The 18,953-nt window shown below is 35.7% G+C and overlaps 3 protein-coding genes and 1 long non-coding RNA gene across 5 annotated transcripts; 2 read left to right on the forward strand and 2 right to left on the reverse strand.

Annotated features, from left to right (window-relative positions):
* Nucleotides 1-706: 706 nt before the first annotated feature.
* LOC130591187 (cold shock protein 1-like) lies at nucleotides 707-1,306 on the reverse strand. Its single transcript, XM_057394122.1, has one exon. It carries the CDS (start codon nucleotides 1,304-1,306, stop codon nucleotides 707-709), a length of 600 nt encoding a protein of 199 aa, XP_057250105.1.
* A 942-nt stretch (nucleotides 1,307-2,248) lies between these two features.
* LOC130591001 (uncharacterized) lies at nucleotides 2,249-4,430 on the reverse strand. The gene is made up of 3 exons (XR_008968880.1): nucleotides 3,985-4,430; nucleotides 3,031-3,095; nucleotides 2,249-2,407 (listed from the first exon to the last, which is right to left on the reverse strand). It is a non-coding gene; the product is annotated as an uncharacterized LOC130591001 (long non-coding RNA).
* Nucleotides 4,431-6,662: 2,232 nt separating this feature from the next.
* LOC104890851 (hypothetical protein) lies at nucleotides 6,663-9,560 on the forward strand. Its single transcript, XM_010676463.4, has 3 exons — nucleotides 6,663-6,822; nucleotides 6,928-7,070; nucleotides 8,887-9,560. Exons 2-3 carry the CDS (start codon nucleotides 6,971-6,973, stop codon nucleotides 9,378-9,380), a joined length of 594 nt encoding a protein of 197 aa, XP_010674765.1. The 5' UTR covers nucleotides 6,663-6,822; nucleotides 6,928-6,970; the 3' UTR covers nucleotides 9,381-9,560.
* A 3,417-nt stretch (nucleotides 9,561-12,977) lies between these two features.
* On the forward strand, nucleotides 12,978-18,946 carry LOC104890850 (uncharacterized). Of its 2 annotated transcripts, none has more exons than XM_010676461.4 (10): nucleotides 12,978-13,668; nucleotides 13,978-14,050; nucleotides 14,694-15,292; nucleotides 15,415-15,474; nucleotides 16,058-16,540; nucleotides 16,622-16,690; nucleotides 16,839-17,000; nucleotides 17,258-17,474; nucleotides 17,644-17,988; nucleotides 18,414-18,946. In XM_010676461.4, the coding sequence occupies exons 1-10, from the start codon at nucleotides 13,108-13,110 to the stop codon at nucleotides 18,524-18,526; spliced, it is 2,682 nt and encodes an 893-aa protein (XP_010674763.1). In that variant the 5' UTR covers nucleotides 12,978-13,107; the 3' UTR covers nucleotides 18,527-18,946. The 2 variants fall into 2 exon arrangements, with proteins under 2 accessions (XP_010674763.1, XP_010674764.1); XM_010676462.4 differs by having other exon boundaries at nucleotides 13,978-14,046; nucleotides 14,699-15,292.
* Nucleotides 18,947-18,953: the final 7 nt, after the last annotated feature.

The raw sequence follows: 18,953 nt of genomic DNA on the forward strand, positions 1-18,953 counted from the left end.
GATACACTTGGCCGAATATACCCCTTCTCGAGCAATTCGTCCAACTGCTTCTTCAATTCTTGCAATTCTGCTGGTCCCATACGGTAAGGTGCTTTTGAAATGGGTGCAGATCCTGGGATAAGATCAATGTTGAAGTCTATTTCCCTTTGCGGAGGCATGCCAGGTACCTCTTCTGGAAACACATCGGGATACTCACAGACTATTGGGATGTCTGGTAAGGAGAGTTCGGGGGTGGTCACGTCAACCACATGGCATAAGAATCCGTAACACCCCTTTGCTAGTAATTTGAAAGCCTTCGCAGAAGAGATGGTTTCGGGCTTGGCTTTTCTTCTTTGATAGGAAACTTTACATCCATCTGGTCTTCTAAGGAACCTCATGATCAAGGCAGTTAATGTCGGCTTTATACTTAGACAACCAATCCATCCCCAAAATCACATCAAAGTCGGTCAGGTCAAACTGGACTAAGTCCACGAGGAATTCACACTTCTCTATGAGGATAGGACAATCCCTATATAGGATTTTACATGGAACAGATTCACCATTTGGAAGGGTGATAGACATGGATGAGAATTCAGGACATGATTTAGCTTTTAATCTTTTAGCAAATGACGTAGATATAAATGAATGAGAAGCTCCAGAGTTTAATAAAACATAAGCCGGTATAGAGTTAACAGGAAAGGTACCGGTAATGACGGTGTCATCAGCCTCAGCTTCCTCTCTTTGCATCATGAACACTCTTCCAGCTTGAGGAGGTCCTCTGGGAGGGTATCTGTTGCTGTTGTTGCTGGTGTTGCCACCATAACCAGAATTCTGCATAACTCTTTGATCTCCACTGGGACACGGTTGGTGACATTTCCAATCCACGATCACCAAGAGGGCAATTCTTAATTACATGGCCTGGCTTACCACAACGGTAACATTGATCGCTTCCCCATCGACATTCTCTTGCTATATGGCCCAACTTATTACACTTGTTGCAACGAGGAACTTGTTTCTGACCATTGTTGTTCCCCATGTATCCCGTGTTCTGCCTCTTGAAAGCATTGCTTGGTTGGCCTCCCTGAGAGTTCCCCTTTCTCTTCCCATTCTCATATACCTCCTTTTGCAGCTTCGTTTTTCTCTCAACATTTATAGCTCTATCATATAGCTCTTGGTATGAGCTACTCATGTGTGCTGCCAACTTTACTTGGATATCAAGGTTTAGACCTCCTTCGAAGCGGTTCATCCTCTGTCGATCAGTAGTTACCAAGTCAGGAGCGAATCGAGCCAACTCATTAAACTTTACGGCATACTCCAATACAGACATGCTCCTTTGTTTCAGTGGATAAATTCAGACTCCATTTGCAGTTGCAGGGACGGGGGATAAAACTGTCTTCTCATAGCTTCTTTCAACTTTTCCCAACCAAATCCCGGTTGATCATGCATCTCCTTTGCAGTTTTCCACCATAAATCAGCTTGTCCTTTCAGATAAAAGACTGCAAAGTTGACCTTCCACTTGTCAGGGCATTGAGTAGCATCAAACAACTTCTCCATGTTGTTGAGCCATTCCTCAAACTCCGTGGGGTCTGGCTTGCCGTCATAGGTTGGCGGCTTGTGAGTGGAGAACTTCTTGAACATGTTAGAGCATTCCTCTTGCTCAGTTTTCGGTCGTTGCCTGTTCCCTTGCAGAATCTCCATCATCATGAGTCCCATCAAGTTCAATTGATTCCCGTTTGTTTCTCCGGAGGAATCCTTGAAAATAGGGTCGTTTCGAAGTGCGTCGAGTCTTGCTCTCATTTCCTCCAAATCAGCGTTGTTCGCGTTTCCTTCGTTAGTGCGTTCGCCTTCACTTGATGCCATCCTCTAAAATATGAAACGTTTCACGTTGTTACGCTTTCATAACAACCATAGTAACTAACCGTTATAAAATAATGTAAAATGATCCCATCCCGTTCCTAGCACTCACACTCGTATTATCATTTACATTACTCATTATCTTATTTTTATTACTTAATGTTACTATCACCTTTTTATTTACAATTTATAGCTTTTCTTATACTTCCTATTTAAAGTGACGTAAAACCGTGAAGGTTTTTACTTAGGGCTTCAGAACCGTTGCTCTGATACCACTCTGTAACGCCCCGACCTCTAAGCATCTTATTAGGTTAATAATCTTGATTATTAGCAGCGGAAGTCCTAGCTTTGGTCGGTGCGTTACTGCCGTACTTTCCATTAGGAAAATACAAGGCAACATACTTGCATAAACGTATAATAACATGGAACTTAAACGTACTAGGTTATATTAAAGTAAAACAGAGTTGATGTTAATTAAACGAAGTAAGTACTTAAGTTACAAAAGCTTTAATTGTTTGAGTTATTCTAATAACATTTCCTCACTGCTAAGCCATGGCGTCATCCCCATCGGTACCTAAAACAGAAAAACAAAACGTCATGAGCCGAGGCTCAGTAACATACTACTCTAACAACGTAAATTCATTTCAACTCATTTTATTTGAAAACAGGGAGAAGAGAATATCGCAAACATCATTTCATAAACATATATCTTGATAATAGAAATCCAACCATTTTGAGATATTATCCTTTATAATCTTACATCATTTTTAATGGTAACTTGGCAAGTACAACATCATAACACATTCATAATCATTAATCCGAAAGGCGGTCACAACAAAGGTGACACTTGCGGTGCCCATAACATTAATCCGAAAGGCGGTCACAACAAAGGTGACACTTGCGGTGCCCATAACATATACATATCCGAAAGGCGGTCACAACAAAGGTGACACTTGCGGTGCCCATAAAGTACTGCCAAGAACCGTCTTTCACTTTCATTTATCATGTTTCGTTATTTTTATATTTATGTGGTAAAACATGTCTTAAGCATCATGAAAACCAATTCATCATCATAAATATCATATAGCAAAACATTTCATATCCCGCAATCCATAAACACATATCATCAAAACATTATGTAAAAGCGTCATAAAACATAGTTGGAAGGGGTGTGCGGGTGTTAGCAGTAGACGTTACCTCGAGTCGCGATTATTATACTTGATAGCCGGGTGAGGCTTGTAATATCCCTTTTCCTTTCTAATCTATTCAAGGATTAATAAAGACGACTTATTAATATTTTATTCTAGATTTAAACTCTACAATCCATTTCCATCATGTGTCTATGAATTACTAGAGTGTTTATAAAATTAATAGTTATGGAACCTTATTACAACATTTATTACTAAAACTATACTTCTTGAATTTAGTAACTTGATTACTAACTTATGTAAAACTATTTAATTAGTAATAATCATTACTTCTAAGATTCATGAAAATTCATGTTTAATGACTTATAATTATAGAACTTTCATACTTTACTTAAACTTTTAATAGTAACTAGTTATTCCACTCTAACTTGTACTAGAGATATTTCATACTAATTGATACCCATGTATAAGTGACTCATTTAATTTACAACTTAAAAGTGATACTCATTTAATCAAGCTAAAAGTGGGATTATAATTGTAGATTAAGGTTATTAATATTATACTTAAAAATCCAAGTGTACTTAATTAGTATTACTTTATACTACATAAACTTAAGTTATATCTATGTGAACATGAAACTATAACTTAATTAACCAAAGATACCCATTATATATAGTAAAGGTGTAATATTAGTGATTATGTCATAATCTATATTATACTATAATTAGGTTGTATAATTATTTCATAAAATGGAATTTATAATATTAAATTAATTAACTAAGTCCAATCAACTTGATTTATTAACCATACTAAGTTTCTATATTTTAACTTGAGAGGTTAGAAGTACACTTATGCATAAACAAAACAAGATAATAATTCAAGGTAGTTTAGTTAATTAGTCCAACTTACTATATGGGTTATGTTAATTAATCACTAAGCCCAACTAACATAACTCAAGTTTTTTTTTCAAATTTATAAAAGGAGGGAAAGGTATGTAATATACCTTCACTAAGTGAAGTAACAAGGAGAAGACGGGCAGTGCAGTGGGTGTCGGAGCTCCGGCAAGCAGGTGGCGGTGCAGCAGCGGGACGGACGGCAGGACGGCGGTGCGGCGCGGCTGGCGGCAGGTGCGGCGCGGCAGCAAGGAGGCTGCAGCGAGATGGGGGAGGGGAAGAGTGCAGCGAGAAGGAGAGGAAGAGGAAGAGGAGGGGTGCAGCGTGGGGGAGGGAGAAGGAGGTGGCGGTGCTGGCGGGGTGGCTGGCTGGTGGTGCGAGTCTGGCGCGCAGTGAGGGAGGCCGACAGGTGGTGGTGGTCGGAGAGTGGCCGGAAAATAAGGAGGTTGGGTGGTAGTGTTGAAAGTTTTCTGATTTTTGGATGGAGATGAATAGTAAAATCAGCATACTATTTATAGTAATTTTAGGAACAAAGCTAAATTAAAATAATGGTGGATTAATGGTGAAGTATACTTGGGGAGGAAGTTCTAGAAGCCTTGGGGCAGGTCATGGAGCTTGAGGAAGAAGATGGATTGTGTGGATGGTGAATTTCCTTTTTTGGAAATTTTCTAATTCCTTTACTAATACTAAAATAGTGATTTTTCCTACTTCCTTTTTAATGTATTACAAATCTAACTTAGCTTATATTATTGAATACTCGATTTTATTTTATTTTCAAATATATTAGAGAAGTGATTAAGTAAATAAATAAATTTTAAATAATTTATTTAAGCTAAGTATTAATGTCAATCAAGTTTGAATTTTCGGGATATTACAGTTATATAACTTCATCTTTTAATATGTTGATTACATCTTTTTTGCATGAATTGTCATTATCAATCAGTAGCATATGTAAAGTATTAATAGATAGAATGAAATTATAAGAAAAGAGATTAAGAGTAATTAAATAAGCATTACTACAAATAATGACGTTTCATATACTTAAAAATTTCATATGATTGTTATCTATAAGGAGAACTTAAAGTTTAGCTTAATTACTAAATTTACAAAGTGTTTTATTAGTAATTGGGTGCGTATAAAATTGGGAAATTTTCATTGATATCCTCCAGTTATATACTTTTGCCAATCATATACAAATTAATCTTATTGATGCACCTAAAACCTGGTGTTTCAAAACAATTGATCCACAACTTGATTAAGTTAAATAAGTGATCATAACAAAGCTTACATATTAAAACTTTTTTTTATTTTGAAACCCCTTGCATATTAACAGTATCTACATATAGTTATGATTTAACGAACTTAAGAAGATATGCTTTCAGTTTTTCATGTAATATTATTCAAAGAAAGTGTGTTAGTTTTCTACTCTTCTTTCGTTGTCAATCATTGTAATAGAGATTGGGTTGAGAGAAACAAAAATCTGTAATCATTTTAGAGAAAAAGAGAAAGAGAAAGAGAAGAGGGAAAGAGAAGACTTCCAGCGAAGTCAAGAGAGAGAGTCACTTGTTTAGGTGGAACAAGGTGACTGGGAACAAGTTCCTAAAGGAACTGAGAAGGTCCAATATTAGGTTGTACAAAAGAGAGTCTTTTGGCCTAGTATATTAAAGAGAATTTGACTCAAAATCCCTCGTGGTCAAGGTTTTTTTTTCCTATTGTGCCTAGGAAGTTTTCCTTGTAAAAATCCCGTGTGCTTATCTCTTTCAAGTTTATGTACTTGTCTTTTTCTTAGTTAAAGATTTTTTTATTTCCGCAAAAAGATTGAAAATCTCTCCAATTACAATTCACCCCCCTCTTATACTTGATCTAGTGTTTGTACTCGACTAACAAGACCCATGCCAGGTTTATAATGAAGGGGAAAAAGAGGGTTTCAATCTTGAAATTGGAGGGAATTTGTTTAAATATACCTTGAATAATATGGCGCTAGGATTAATCAGCATAGGAGATCTTGATTGTTTATGTTAACTAGATGGGTAATATATAAAATCTAATTAATAATAAAAATTTCTCATTTGTATGTGAATGTAGCTAATACATTGTTAGTGAATTACGTTAATTCTTGTATCAATTGGTCTTTAATTTTTTATTACTTTATTGTGTCCGTTTTACCAAAATTAATTTAAGCAATATTTTAACTTAAGACTAAACTTTATTAACTTTTAGAATGTTAAGCTCACAACAATTTAGAAGTCAATATTCTTATAGTATAATGAGAAACCAATAAGATTTTGTATGTAATTGGCAAAAGTCTATAATTAAAGCATACCTGTGAAAATTTCCCTATATAAAAAAAACGTTGCCTATAATTTTTATTTTTTTTGGATTCATATGAGCCACGAAGACGGTAAACGTTGCCTTACTTGCCTATAGTTAATTACAAATGTATGCGATATTCATTAATGTATATATTTCAACAAATGAAAGGAAGTCTTCATCTTCAATGTAATATTTTTTGTTGCATTATTAAATATTCAGTATACAAATCATCATTCCTTATAGTAAAGTCCTTGGCGTTCTATGCAAAAAGAAAATTAAACTACAGGTTATCTTCGATTTTGAAACTTCAACATTATTGTTAAAGTAGAAGCAGCAAAACTATATGCATGACTGCCACGTGCAAGGTGCAACTACATGTAGAGTACTAATCGAGTTATGTAACTAATCTTAAATCAAATTGGATACCCCAAGACTTAATTTTTACTAGTGGATAAACATTGACGAATCAGTAATGCAAATGTTTTCTTGCATGTCTGCAACGTGTTTAAACAAATAACGTCAGCTTTTTAAACACCTCCAATCCTCATAATTCCATGCATGTTCTCTTCATTTACTCTACTTGTTTCTATTTGCAGATTTTCTATTTCTATCAATAACTCATAAAACTCTAGGAGGTTAGTTATTTGATATTTCTCTTTAATTAGCAAGTATATTAGCAGAATTTGTTTGCTTTTGCTGAATTAATAATTGTTGATTTGTGATATATCTATGTGTTGCAGGGATTAAAGTTAGTATATTTTTGGTACTGATTATTTGGGAGAAATGGCACCTACTAAGAGTTGTAGACTAGCTTGTTCTTTGCTGTTTGTGCTGCTTCTTCATGCTTTTCTGTTGCTTCCTGTCCCTGTTCTTTGTGGTGATGGTAAGTTTTCTTTTCTTCTTTAGTTTTGGACGGAGGATATATTATAGATGGGGTGCATGTTTTTTGAGTTTTTTCTACTCCCTCCGTCCCACCCAAAATATAGTTCCCATTTCATTTTGCAGTCTCTAAGATGTATCTTTGATTTACGATATCTTCTATTTTTTATCAGGAAAAAAATTAAAAAAGTTGATATTACAAATATATACGTTAGGACAAATTTAACAAAACCCTACATGAATATGTATTTTTTTATACATTAGTAAGAATATTTGGTCAAAGTTTTTAAAATTTGACTCTTAAAATAGAAATGGTAACTATATTTTGGGACGGAGGGAGTATTATTTGGTCTCATTTCTTAAAGTTCATATAACTTAAATAAATGAACGTTTCTGTGAGAGCTTTTTCATTTTATGTGAGTTTTTTGAGAGAAGGATTTCATTTATTTTAGAATGGAGGAGGAAAGTATTATTTCTCTGTTCCATTTTAAATGCAACAAATGGATATTTTATATTTCACAAATAATATGTTCATTTAAAATGAAACGGGGAAGTATATGTGATGATGTCTTACAATATACCATGTATGTTGGGATGTCTTGCATTTGGCATTTGGATTTTGGAATAACCTGCCATGGGGTCTCGTTGCCCCCTCTCGCGATCCCGTCTGGAGGGGTGGTGCGACTGGAGGACCATGCTCAGAATGGGGTTTTAGAGATGGAATCTATGGTATTCGTCAATAGTGGCTTGTTAATTTGATGGTGTAATAATCCTATGAATTTTACGTATGGCATGCTTGGATTGAGAGTAATCCATCAGGAAAACCTGTCAAGGGGTAGTATAATTGTGTGATAAAATGAATATGAAGTTAGGTGGTAGTATTCTAGTAGAAGAGATGAACATAGATAATAAAAGGAGGGAGATATGGAAGGGGAGATGATAACCCTCATTTTGTATCTTGGGGTTATTACTCTAGGGGCCGGTAGATGGAGTAACTATTATCCCAAATAAAACTAATGATTAACATATCTATATAATCAATACTTCATCTTATCTAATACTTCATCTTTAATACATTACCCTCAATTCAAACGTGCCATTAGGGTTAGTGGTCGGGTTACACTTTGCCCTTCTATGATCTGTAGTGTACTCCTCAGAATTGAATAAGACCGTTCTTCCCAAATGCCTTGCAGTACTTGTCGACATAGCTAATGCATTGTGATCTGTAAACCATGTAAATAGACCTACTGTTAATCTTTGTGTTGGTTGTCCTGTAATTCTGTAATCCTGTACTGTTATATCTTTTATTTTACTTCATGTATTGGAACTTGTAACAACATACTCCTCTTTCTCTAAGTATTATTATGTTCGATTCAGTTTTAGTGTACGACTATATGCAACTTTAAATGCTCCTAAAGGCAGTAGCTCACATTTTTCAATTTCAGGATGTGTGAACGAAACAGGAAAACTGTATTAGCTCACTGATTTTGACTGTCCTTTATGGCATTTGCTGGGAGTTTGTTTGCTCGTTTATAAGAGTTCTGCACATTTCATCATCATCTCTCTATACAGTCTAGCTAGTAGCTACTAACTGTGTTTTGTATCTTAAAAAACATTAAGAAAAAGGTCTAACAGGACTGGGTAGAGCCGTAGAGTAATACCTGTGTCGAATGGAGAGTATATGGCAGTATTATCAGCGGTACAAATGAACTTAAAAAGCTACATATCTTATCTTGTCATTCGTTATACTTCTACAAATTGGTATTGGCCTTAGCTCTTTAAGTTCGACGTATTTCTGAGTAATGATTTGTATCTTGCAGACGAAGAAAATAGTCTTCTCCAAGGTCTAAACAGCTATAGAAACTCCCTACAGCTACCACCCCTGACTAAAAACAAGCAAGCTGGATGCCTAGCCGATGAACTAGCAGATGAGATTAAAGACCGTCCATGTGTTCCTACAGTAGCAGCCAATGCTATACCAGGAGGATCTGCAACCCAGTTCCTGAATTACCCGAAACTGCTCAAGAAATGTAACATTGATCCAAATACAACAGGGAATGGCATAATCTTACCGGTTTGCGTCCGGAAACTTGAACCAACCCTTGTCCTTACCAATTATACTCGTACTGGCTATGCTCGGTACGTCAATGATTCAAGGTTCACCGGTGCAGGGCTTGGATCGGAGGACGACTGGATGGTGGTGGTTTTGGCGACAAGCACTGCAGGAGGGAGCTTTGCTTCTAATGCTGCGGATGTTGTTTTGGGGTTGTTGAATTATTTCATGCCTTTTTTGGTGGGCTTCTTCTTTGTTTAGTAGGTAGTTCATGTACATTGCAAGTACGAACAATTAGATGCTGTTAAATCAATTACTATGCATTAGTAGTTGTGGTCTGTTCTGTTTTGTGTTAGGGTGATCAATTTGTTGGATTAGGCAGCCAAGCCAAGTATGTGAAAGGTACTAATTAACACTTACATTGTCATCTTTTGAAGTTTAGTGTATGGTTTGAAGCAGCGCGTTATGAGAATGTAGAACTGAAACAGTTGCATTTCCTTTATTTTGTTATAATCCCTCACATTGAAATGAGTCGAAGAAAAATTGAACTAACCTTAAATGTGTGGAGACAAACACAACCATTTGTTTGTTAATCTCATTAGGACAATGTTGTGTATTATTAGCTGCAATTATTTGACCATTTAGTTTTAATCTCCTCTTTCTTGTGGCCAGTTGTGGGTTTGGATGTACATCGAGCTTCTATTTAGTTAACTTTTTCTTTAAAATGTTTCTTGGTAGGAAACGCATGTGAGTATAAATACTACCATTGTTCCTATTATACACTTTGCTTTTGACCATAATCACTTTGAAAGTGGAAAAAAAAAAGAAACTATAACGAGGAAAAAAATGAAAGAGAGGAGGAGAAGTATTGAAAGAGAAGAAAAGGTAAGTAAAGGTACATGTATTTCATAAGGACGGAGTGATTTAACAAAAGATGTGGGGGCACTGGGTTGTATCTAAGAGCATCCTTGTTCATGGTTAAGCATGTAAAATGTGTAAGAACTGGGAGGGTAAGAATTGGGAGGGTTACTACGACACTTACAATGTCACACAATAAAGACAATCAACTAACTATTCAAACCAACAACTTAAATAATGACAATTATTTATCACCAACTAAAATCAACAATAATGTAGTAGCAAATCTGATAGGATATATTTAGAATCTATTTAATATGTAAGTGTTTACTTAGACATATCTATTTATAAAAGTGTTTATTTAGAGATAATATTTATTAGTATTCTATTTAGTTTATGATATGTTTTTCTAGTTCTACTTTTATTAGGTTTTATATGATATACTATAAATACCTTTTTGGGTTGATAATAATACGAATTTTTTCCCTTTCAATCTATTTTGTCAAAATAATCAAAAACAAAAAGAATGAAAGCAATCAACACGCACGAATTATACGTGGAAAAAACCCTTTCAATGTAAAGAGTAAAAATCATAGGACCGTTTGAGTAGTTCATCTTTAATTTCTCTTATTGAAAATTGAGGGGGAAAATAACCCCAAATCAGGCTATAAAGGATTCATAACTCACCAACAAACACAAACTATAAGAGATCAAAAATAGAGAGCAAAAGGTGTAGAATTCACCCAGAACATAGTAGCTCTGTCCAGCAGCAATTTCCAAAAAACTAGAGCAGTACTAAAACACGATCCAACTGCCTAGATTGAAGTTGCAAATGTCCCCCAACAAGCTTTCAAAATTTCAGCACAAACGAACAACGTTTGCGCATTGGTCGGACCTTTTACTCGTAGCCGTGCACATAACTACAAGCTTAGGGTTTCTCTTATAAAAGTGCTTTTGTGTGTCTTATATTTTAAAAATAATGCTCACTTTTTTATTAACTGTACATCTAGCTTACACTTCAAGATGCTTTTTTTTTAAAGCCAAAATATAGAGCTAGTGGACTAAACAATAGCTAAACAAGGTCGACTCTAAAAGGCCCAAATACGACCAAATTAAAAATATTATTATATATTTACTACTTGGACTGGACCCACAATAAAATTTACAGATTATAAAAAAAAAAGGAAATTATTATTTTTTTACTAGAATACCTTTAAATCAATTAAGCCAAATGTTGTATTCTTATGAAAGTAGTTATATGGATAGGAGTTAGCTCAAGTGGGTAGAGCGCTCTTGCTTGACCCTTGAGCTAAGGGGTTCGATCCTTACCCCTAGCATTATGTTGGGATATTTCCTTAATATGCTATACATGCCTTATCAGGCACCAGCCAATATAAAGTAGTTATATAAGTTTTGTATCTTGAAGCTCAAGATCTAAAATTTTGAAGTGATAAACTAAATTTTGTAGTGCGAAGGTCGTCATAAACTAATTTGAGACTAATTAGACAGGGTGCACAAGAATTGGTATTGAGAATGATATTTGATCAAATTCTTTAACATTCCATTACCGTTTCGTGAGGTCGACAATTTCCCAACAAGTCAGAAAGGGAAGAGGAATGAATGACCCACCACTCCACCAGGCCACCACTTTTGTTACACCAAGCAAAAAGGTCTTAGCGGAATCCAGCTTGGCAGATCCGTAAGTGCAAATCCGCAAGAGATGAGATGATCTCACCAAATTGGAATATTCAACTTATTTGGACCACACAATATGGGAAACTACTAGTCTATTACTATAACTGTAATTCAATAAACAATGTATTGGGTACTAACAGTCTAGCACTCTAGTTCACCAAGTCACCACTACACATTTTGATCTATAATGCTAGCAGCTACACTATAGGTGCTAAACGAGTCGATATGATTATGGATTAGTCGCTTCGGATTAGATCTATTTCAAATCTTCTTATTCTCAGGTCGGATTCGACCGGGACCCGATTCACTTTTATAGTGGGAGAAATGAGAATCATAGTTGACAACATAGCTCGGATTAATTTGGCTCGAATCATTTTAACATAAAGCCCACAAGTTTGCCTATAGCTCCACCATTATTAATATGATATCCTTCAACTTTTGACAAACTGTACAGATTAGTTTTTAGACTTCTTTTCAAAAGGCATCATACTAATGAAGTAGACAAACTCTTCTAAACTAGATAATTCGACACTTTTTTTATCTCTTCAACGTGGGACTTGAGAGATATGGTTAGCATTTTGGTCAGGTCAATTTCTCATATGTTTGATTTGGGAAGGATCTATATCGATTTAGGACATTTAGGATCTCAAAGCAAATTTAGATGATCAGTTTCAGGTCTAATTTGTGTCTCGAATTAAGTCAGATTTGTCAAGTCTATTAGACTACTCCCTTCGTTTCTATATATGAGTAGATGACACGTACAATATATCAACTGATATTTGACAATTACTTTCTCTCACTTTGTATTAATATATATTGTGAATAATTAGTATTAATAAGTAAATTCTGAAACAATTTTAACGGTATAAAGGTTCCTCGATATCGTAGGTCATTATGGAATACGGAGTGGCACCCGTATTTCATCTTCCTGGGTGAAGGCTGGTTTTTAGAAGAGACGACACAGTTCAATAACTACTCCATTAAAGTAATAAAAAGATTGTTAAAGTTTAGTTCAGTAAAAATTATCTGTAAAATAGTCTCAACTTTCACCCGTCTTCTCAAAATAATCCCAACTTTTGAAGGTATCTTCTCAAAATAAGCCAAACTATATTTTTTTCTTGCCTGCAATAATCCATTTTAGGTTTATAATATGTTGAAAATTAATAGTTCAGATTATTTTTAGAAAGTACCTCATAAAATTGAGATTATTTTATCTCATAAAATTGAGATTATTTTATAATAATTCAAAGTTGGAATTATTGTAAGAGACTAATGAAAATTGAGATCCTTAACTATTTCGTAAATTTTGAGGCATAATTTGCTCCTCCAAAAGCACCTTTAATATCGACAGACGACAGTTGACAACTCTCAAAGAAACCATAGCGACGTAAAGAAACGAGGAAGAAGAGGAGAGAAAAATCTGAGTTTTCCTTCAATGGCGGAACTCGACGACGACACTTTTACTTTTGGTAATTTCAAGTTCGCACCTTCTCCTCCACCTCAACCTCAACCTCAATCTCAGCCTCACATCAATGGCGTCACTTCCACCTCCAACAACGACATTTGGGGAAATTCCTTCGCTCAATCCCAATTCAACCTCCCCAACAATGACGTCTCTTCATCACCCGCCAAATCGTCCAATTGGGCCCAACCCACATCCGGCCCATCCCCAATTAGGGCCGATCCGGGCAAGTCCCCGAAGCCCAAAGGAGCTATACCCTTATCCTTGTTTGGCGAAGTTGAAGATGAAGAAGAAAGTAATGATGATAATTCTAATGCTAACATTAATGGCTGGTTTGATCCGAACAAATCATTTCAAAATGGCAAATTTGGGCTTGATAAGATTAATGGGTCGGGTTTGGTGGGTCCAGATTTGAATGTTAATAGTAATAATAATAGTAACAATAACGATGAAGATGATGATGATGAAGATGATGAATGGGAATTTAAGGGTGCATTTTCTGGAAATGGTGTTGTCGAAGAACATAATTTAAAGGTAAAATACTTGATCTTTTGTTTTTGTTTTTCCCCTTTTCTTTTGTTGAGGTGTTTGTAGTTCAGATTAAAGTGTGTGCATTTGATATCTTATTGTATATAACTATGTAGTTTGGATTAAAGTGTATTGATGATCTTATTGTATAGTACAATAACAACAACGTAAGCTTAGTTTTAAACTGATTTAGGGTCGGCTAACATGAACCGTCATAAGACATTGTTTCTGTACTGTGACAAATGAAACAATGAGATCATCTTATTGTGTAGTGCTGATAGTAGTTTGGTGTTTTGTTCTTTTTTTTTTTGTTAGGAACAAGGTGGTTTTGTGGTATCTAGATCCAAGGTGGAGCATTTGGCAATGATGGACCAAGAAAAGCAGGCCGGTATTGTTGAACACCGAAAATGTTGTTTCAATGTTGTTAACTAGTAATTGTGTGTCTAGATGATTTTATGCTGTTTTATGTGGGATTGTGAACTTTAAAATATTGAGGATTGTGTGCTCATTAGTTTTTCTGTCTTTTCCAGTTGAATTTTGAGTGTAGTAGTGTAGCTTAGAACGCGGATAGCACAGTTATGATTTCAATGCGAACTGGTGCTTGGTTGAAGTGCTTAATGGTTGTCACCCTTAGGAGTGATAGATCACTCTGGCTTTCGCCCAATCACATTGAAGAGTTTTAGGTGTGTGGAGGAATGGTTAGCCCATTTTAGTGAGCAGGTTGATCCCTGGTATCGGAGTAAAAAGTCAGATACCATGTCTCTTTCGCAACCATACTCGTTTTGTGTCAAGCTAATTATGGTGTTGATTATGTTGTATGTGGATCCATTGATTGCTGGGAGTATGGTGTTATCATCCACTGTAGAGGAAGTGAATATGTGTTGCATTATGCTAGAGTATTATGTTTAAGTTTTATGCAATCTTCTGATTTGCTGTGATCGGTTGAGTTAGGGCATCAATCCACTTGGAAGTTTCTGTTGGGAAATGTGACATTGGTTTTGACATATTTCAACCATCTTGTTCATTGATAGGTCAGGATGCTTTCAATTCTGTTGACTACAAGCCTGCTTCCATCAGTTTCACACCTCAATCTAGTGATTTTTTTGCCGTGCCATATGGGAATGGAGCTGATCAATGTTCCAGTGGAATGGATGTTGGTTTCAAGTCATCCACAAACACAACCAATGGTATTACGTGGGATCCCTTTTCTAGAGCTGAAGACATTGGCAATGGAAATGGAATAAGTGCAAGTCCAGTAAACAAAAATGGGACTGGGGCTAATCATCAATCTAGTGTAATGGATGTTGGTTTCAAGTCAACAATAAGCACAACAACTGGCTTGGTGTGGGATCCTTTCCCTGGAGGCGTAGATATTGGCAACGGAAGTCAAGTAAATGCAAGCTTGATAAATGAAGATGGGCATGGGGATAATCATCAACCAAGTACAATGAATGTTGGTTTAAAGTCAGCCACAAGCACAACAAACGGTGTCATGTGGGATCCATTTTCTGTAGTTGAAGACATTGGCAATAGAAGTGGGATAACTGCAAGTTCAGTAAATGGAGAGGAGGAGTTTGATGATTTTGGGGATTTCATTGATGCATCTCAAGAAGTAATGTCAAACGAGCAGGTGATTTGAGGTTTATCTTCAGTTCAATTAGCATCAATTACTATCCCCTCAAAAAATAAAAAGCATTAATTACTGTCTGCACTCTGTAATATCTTATCATCTATCCATTTTGGTTGTGGCAGGAGCAAGTGGTTGGTCACACAAATTCTGCTGAAGCTCAGCTATCAAATGGAGAAGTCCAGGTCCGCATTTCCGGTGCTTATTCAATGTCTGGTCTATACTCTATAGTGAATTTTATGTATCAAACACACCTAGTTGCCACCTGTAGTGGTTTCCGTTTGTCATTTATCCACTAACAAAGTAACAATAACTTCACCATTGACAATTGACATCATCCATGATTGTTGATTGTTTTCTATCTGCACTTACATGAATGCAACTGAGAAAAATTGGTTTTTGGCTCTTTGTTTTAATGAGCTCTCTGGACTAAGGGAGAGGGGTACTATTGGTAGTGCACAATCATTCAATTAGGAGTTAGCTTGAGGAATAAGTTAGAGAGTTAGTTAGGAAAGAAATTTTATAAATACAGGAGATTAAGGAAAAAGAAATCATGCTGAACATTTCTGAAAGCTTGATAACTATCTTAAGTTTCAGTAATCTTCAGGTTATCAATTAAAGATCAGTTCTATTATTTAATCATCATCTTAGACCAGAATTAGTCATGGCAATTCATTACAGTATTGCTCTGTTTCACAATAAACTTGGACTTCCTGGAGTAAGATATCTATACATAACACTTATTTTTTTCCCCTGTTCAATTTCTAGGAGAAGCAAAATCAAACAGAACATTCTAGAGGAGCGTTGCCACTGTCTCTTTTCAGTGATGATACAGAAGAATCCAGTAATTGTTTGGATCTTTCAAATGAAGTGGTCCATATGCCTACTCTTAGTCCTGGGAATAGCTTCAATGGCCAGGGTTCAGTGTCTATTAATGATCTCATATCAAATCTGTATAGTCAAGCACAGTGTACTTCAGTTGATTCTGCTGGAAAACCTGCTGAAAATGGGATGCACTCCCCTCTAAAGGCAACAGTAACAGCCCCATTGCATGGAGATGATCGTTCCTGGGAATTTAAAGGTGCAATTTCAGATAATGGAGTTGGAGAACAGTTTTCCCCTGTTATTCCGGGGAATATGGCTCAGAAACAGACGGAGATCTTATCAGAATTGCAAAGTTATACCATTTTTTATGACCAATTGAGGGAATCATTATGCTTTCTTCTTTCATGCCAACTTGATGAGCTAAAGGTTTGTGTTTTTCTGTTGGTTTTTATTTTAATCTATTAGTTACTTGTTCTTCGACATTGACATGAAATCTGCTTGATGTAGAAAGCTCGAAATTCTGATGCTGTAACTGGCAATGGAGGGATCGAAGAAGCTCTTGATGATGAAATTCAGGTTGGTAAATTTTTTTCCCCTTCATTATTCAAAAGGAATCCTGCTGACTAAAATGTGTTTCCGATTTAGTTGATTCATCTGAGTTCTTTAGAAAGAAAGATAAATGTTTTATCTGCTGTCATCTTATTCCTTTGCTTTTCCTTTATAGGAGGCTTTCAAACTATTGGAGGAAAGTGTGATGTCTACGGAAGTTTTTTCACAGAAAGGCCATGAGAGATACAGTTGCTTAAACAAGTTACTTGAGGTTCTGCAAGAACCAAAGTTCAATGTGATTGAATCAGATTTTTCATTGTCAAAAAGATTGCAGTTGGTATGCCTTCCTTACAAAATTGAATTCTTTCCCAGAAATTCTATTTACTGATGATAGTTTCAGTTGAAATTTCATACCAATCAAAAAATCTATAAGTATCATAATGCTGGCATTGTGCCCCATATATCTCAAATATCTTTGACTCGAGCAAGCTTAATTTGATTTACTTTTTGCTTTTTACTCGTCAACTGTTGTGCATTATCTTGCTTTGTTCCCTGTGGCCTTTATAATCATGTGTATACTGTATATGTACTTAGGCAGCAAATGAGTGGAAGGTTGCCGCTGAACTTTTGAGGCATGCAATGTCAATGCTGAAAATTATATCTCTGGGATCAGCTGATGAGCAATGTATTTATGCTTCCACTTGGTTCAGAATTATTAATGTTTGTGTTCAAGAGTTGAAATATGGTGTGTCCATATGGAAAAGGGCATCAGAGAAGAATGTGCAACACCAGATCTTATCCGACTCTCGAGGTAGAGTGCTAATGTCACATGGTAGTGTGTTTTATTGCTATTTGAGCTACCTCATATTATTGAATGTTAAGATCTATAAGAAGTATGAATAATTACTATTCTATAGTAGTCTCTAGGCTTTGAAAGTTGAAACTTCATTATTGGACTTTACTTGACCTGCTTATTACAGGTCAAAATTATATTCAAGCCCTTGCAGAAATTTACAAGGTTGTGGAGCTTCTTGAGCTGTCAGCAAAAGTTTACAAGCCATGGATACTTCTAAATGGGTCTCATACTTCACAAATTCTCAGTGCTTTGGATGAGTGTGATGCTTTATGGTCAAATTCAGGTTTGGAGGAAGCCGTCCAGAGTTTATCAGATAATGTTGATTTTGGATGTAGTGAAACTGCAAAGGCGTTACTTGCCGCTATCAAGAATATGCGTGAAATTGATATATTTTCTATGCATGAGCGTGTTTTCATTCAACATAAATCTATCTGTCGGCTATCCTTGCTTCCCCAAGAAATGCTAGCCGGTAAAAAATTCTCTCCATTAGTTCTTTTCCTTACTAAAAAACAAATGATAAAGGCAACTTAATTAACAGGTTTAATCCCAACAAGGCCTTCAAATAGTAATCTCAGCTACCCTATTAATTAAAAAATAAATCTCAGGTGTCGTTGCTTGCATGGAACATCTATGAACTTAAATTAAATGTATATGCAAGCAAATTAGCAAAGTTTACTTGAGATTTTACCAGAGATGAGTGTTGGTCCGTTATTGTTAAAAATGTCCGTGGTTGAAATTAATCGTGTAAACTTTGATGTTTGAGTTTTTTTTCTTGTTAAAAGTGCACTTTGGCCTCATTTTTTATACAGAGAACTTGCATTATATTGTATCCTTGCTTAATTCATGGTAATATCTCATTTTAAACATAACATATTTGTTTCTCCTTCCTATCAGACTTAAAGACAGTCATGTGGGATGATAAGGCTTACTATCTGAACTTGGCTAATTTGTGGGCAAATCTGATTAGTCGTGATCCACCGCAGCTACCTCTTTTGCGAGTTAGTTGAGTAAATAGTTTTGGGAAATGCGTGAGATCATCTCTGAAATACCTACATAGAAGTTTCAGGTCTCCTGTTAAAGACAGGGCTCTTGACCATCAAAACACAGCTGCTTATCGGAGTCCTTTGCAAAAAGCCTGCCGATGATGGTTTATGTGTTTACGTTGTGAAAGTCTGAAGGCTCAATGATAGCTCTAGCCGATTTTGCCATATATATATTCTTTGTTTTTTTGGGTTTATTTGCATCTGATATATCATTCTTTTATAGTAAGTGTAACATAGTGCCTCAGGTATAGAAATGTGTATGGACGGGCTACAATGCTACAATAATAAGCAATGTTCCCGAAAGTGTATTTATTGGAAAAAGAAGAAAGATCTTCACTTGTGTAATAAATTTACCATTTTATTTGCAGATTTCTGTTTGAGATACTCTGTT

Source organism: Beta vulgaris, chromosome 4 (genome assembly GCF_026745355.1).
Source record: "Beta vulgaris subsp. vulgaris cultivar EL10 chromosome 4, EL10.2, whole genome shotgun sequence".
Taxonomy (NCBI): domain Eukaryota; kingdom Viridiplantae; phylum Streptophyta; class Magnoliopsida; order Caryophyllales; family Amaranthaceae; genus Beta; species Beta vulgaris.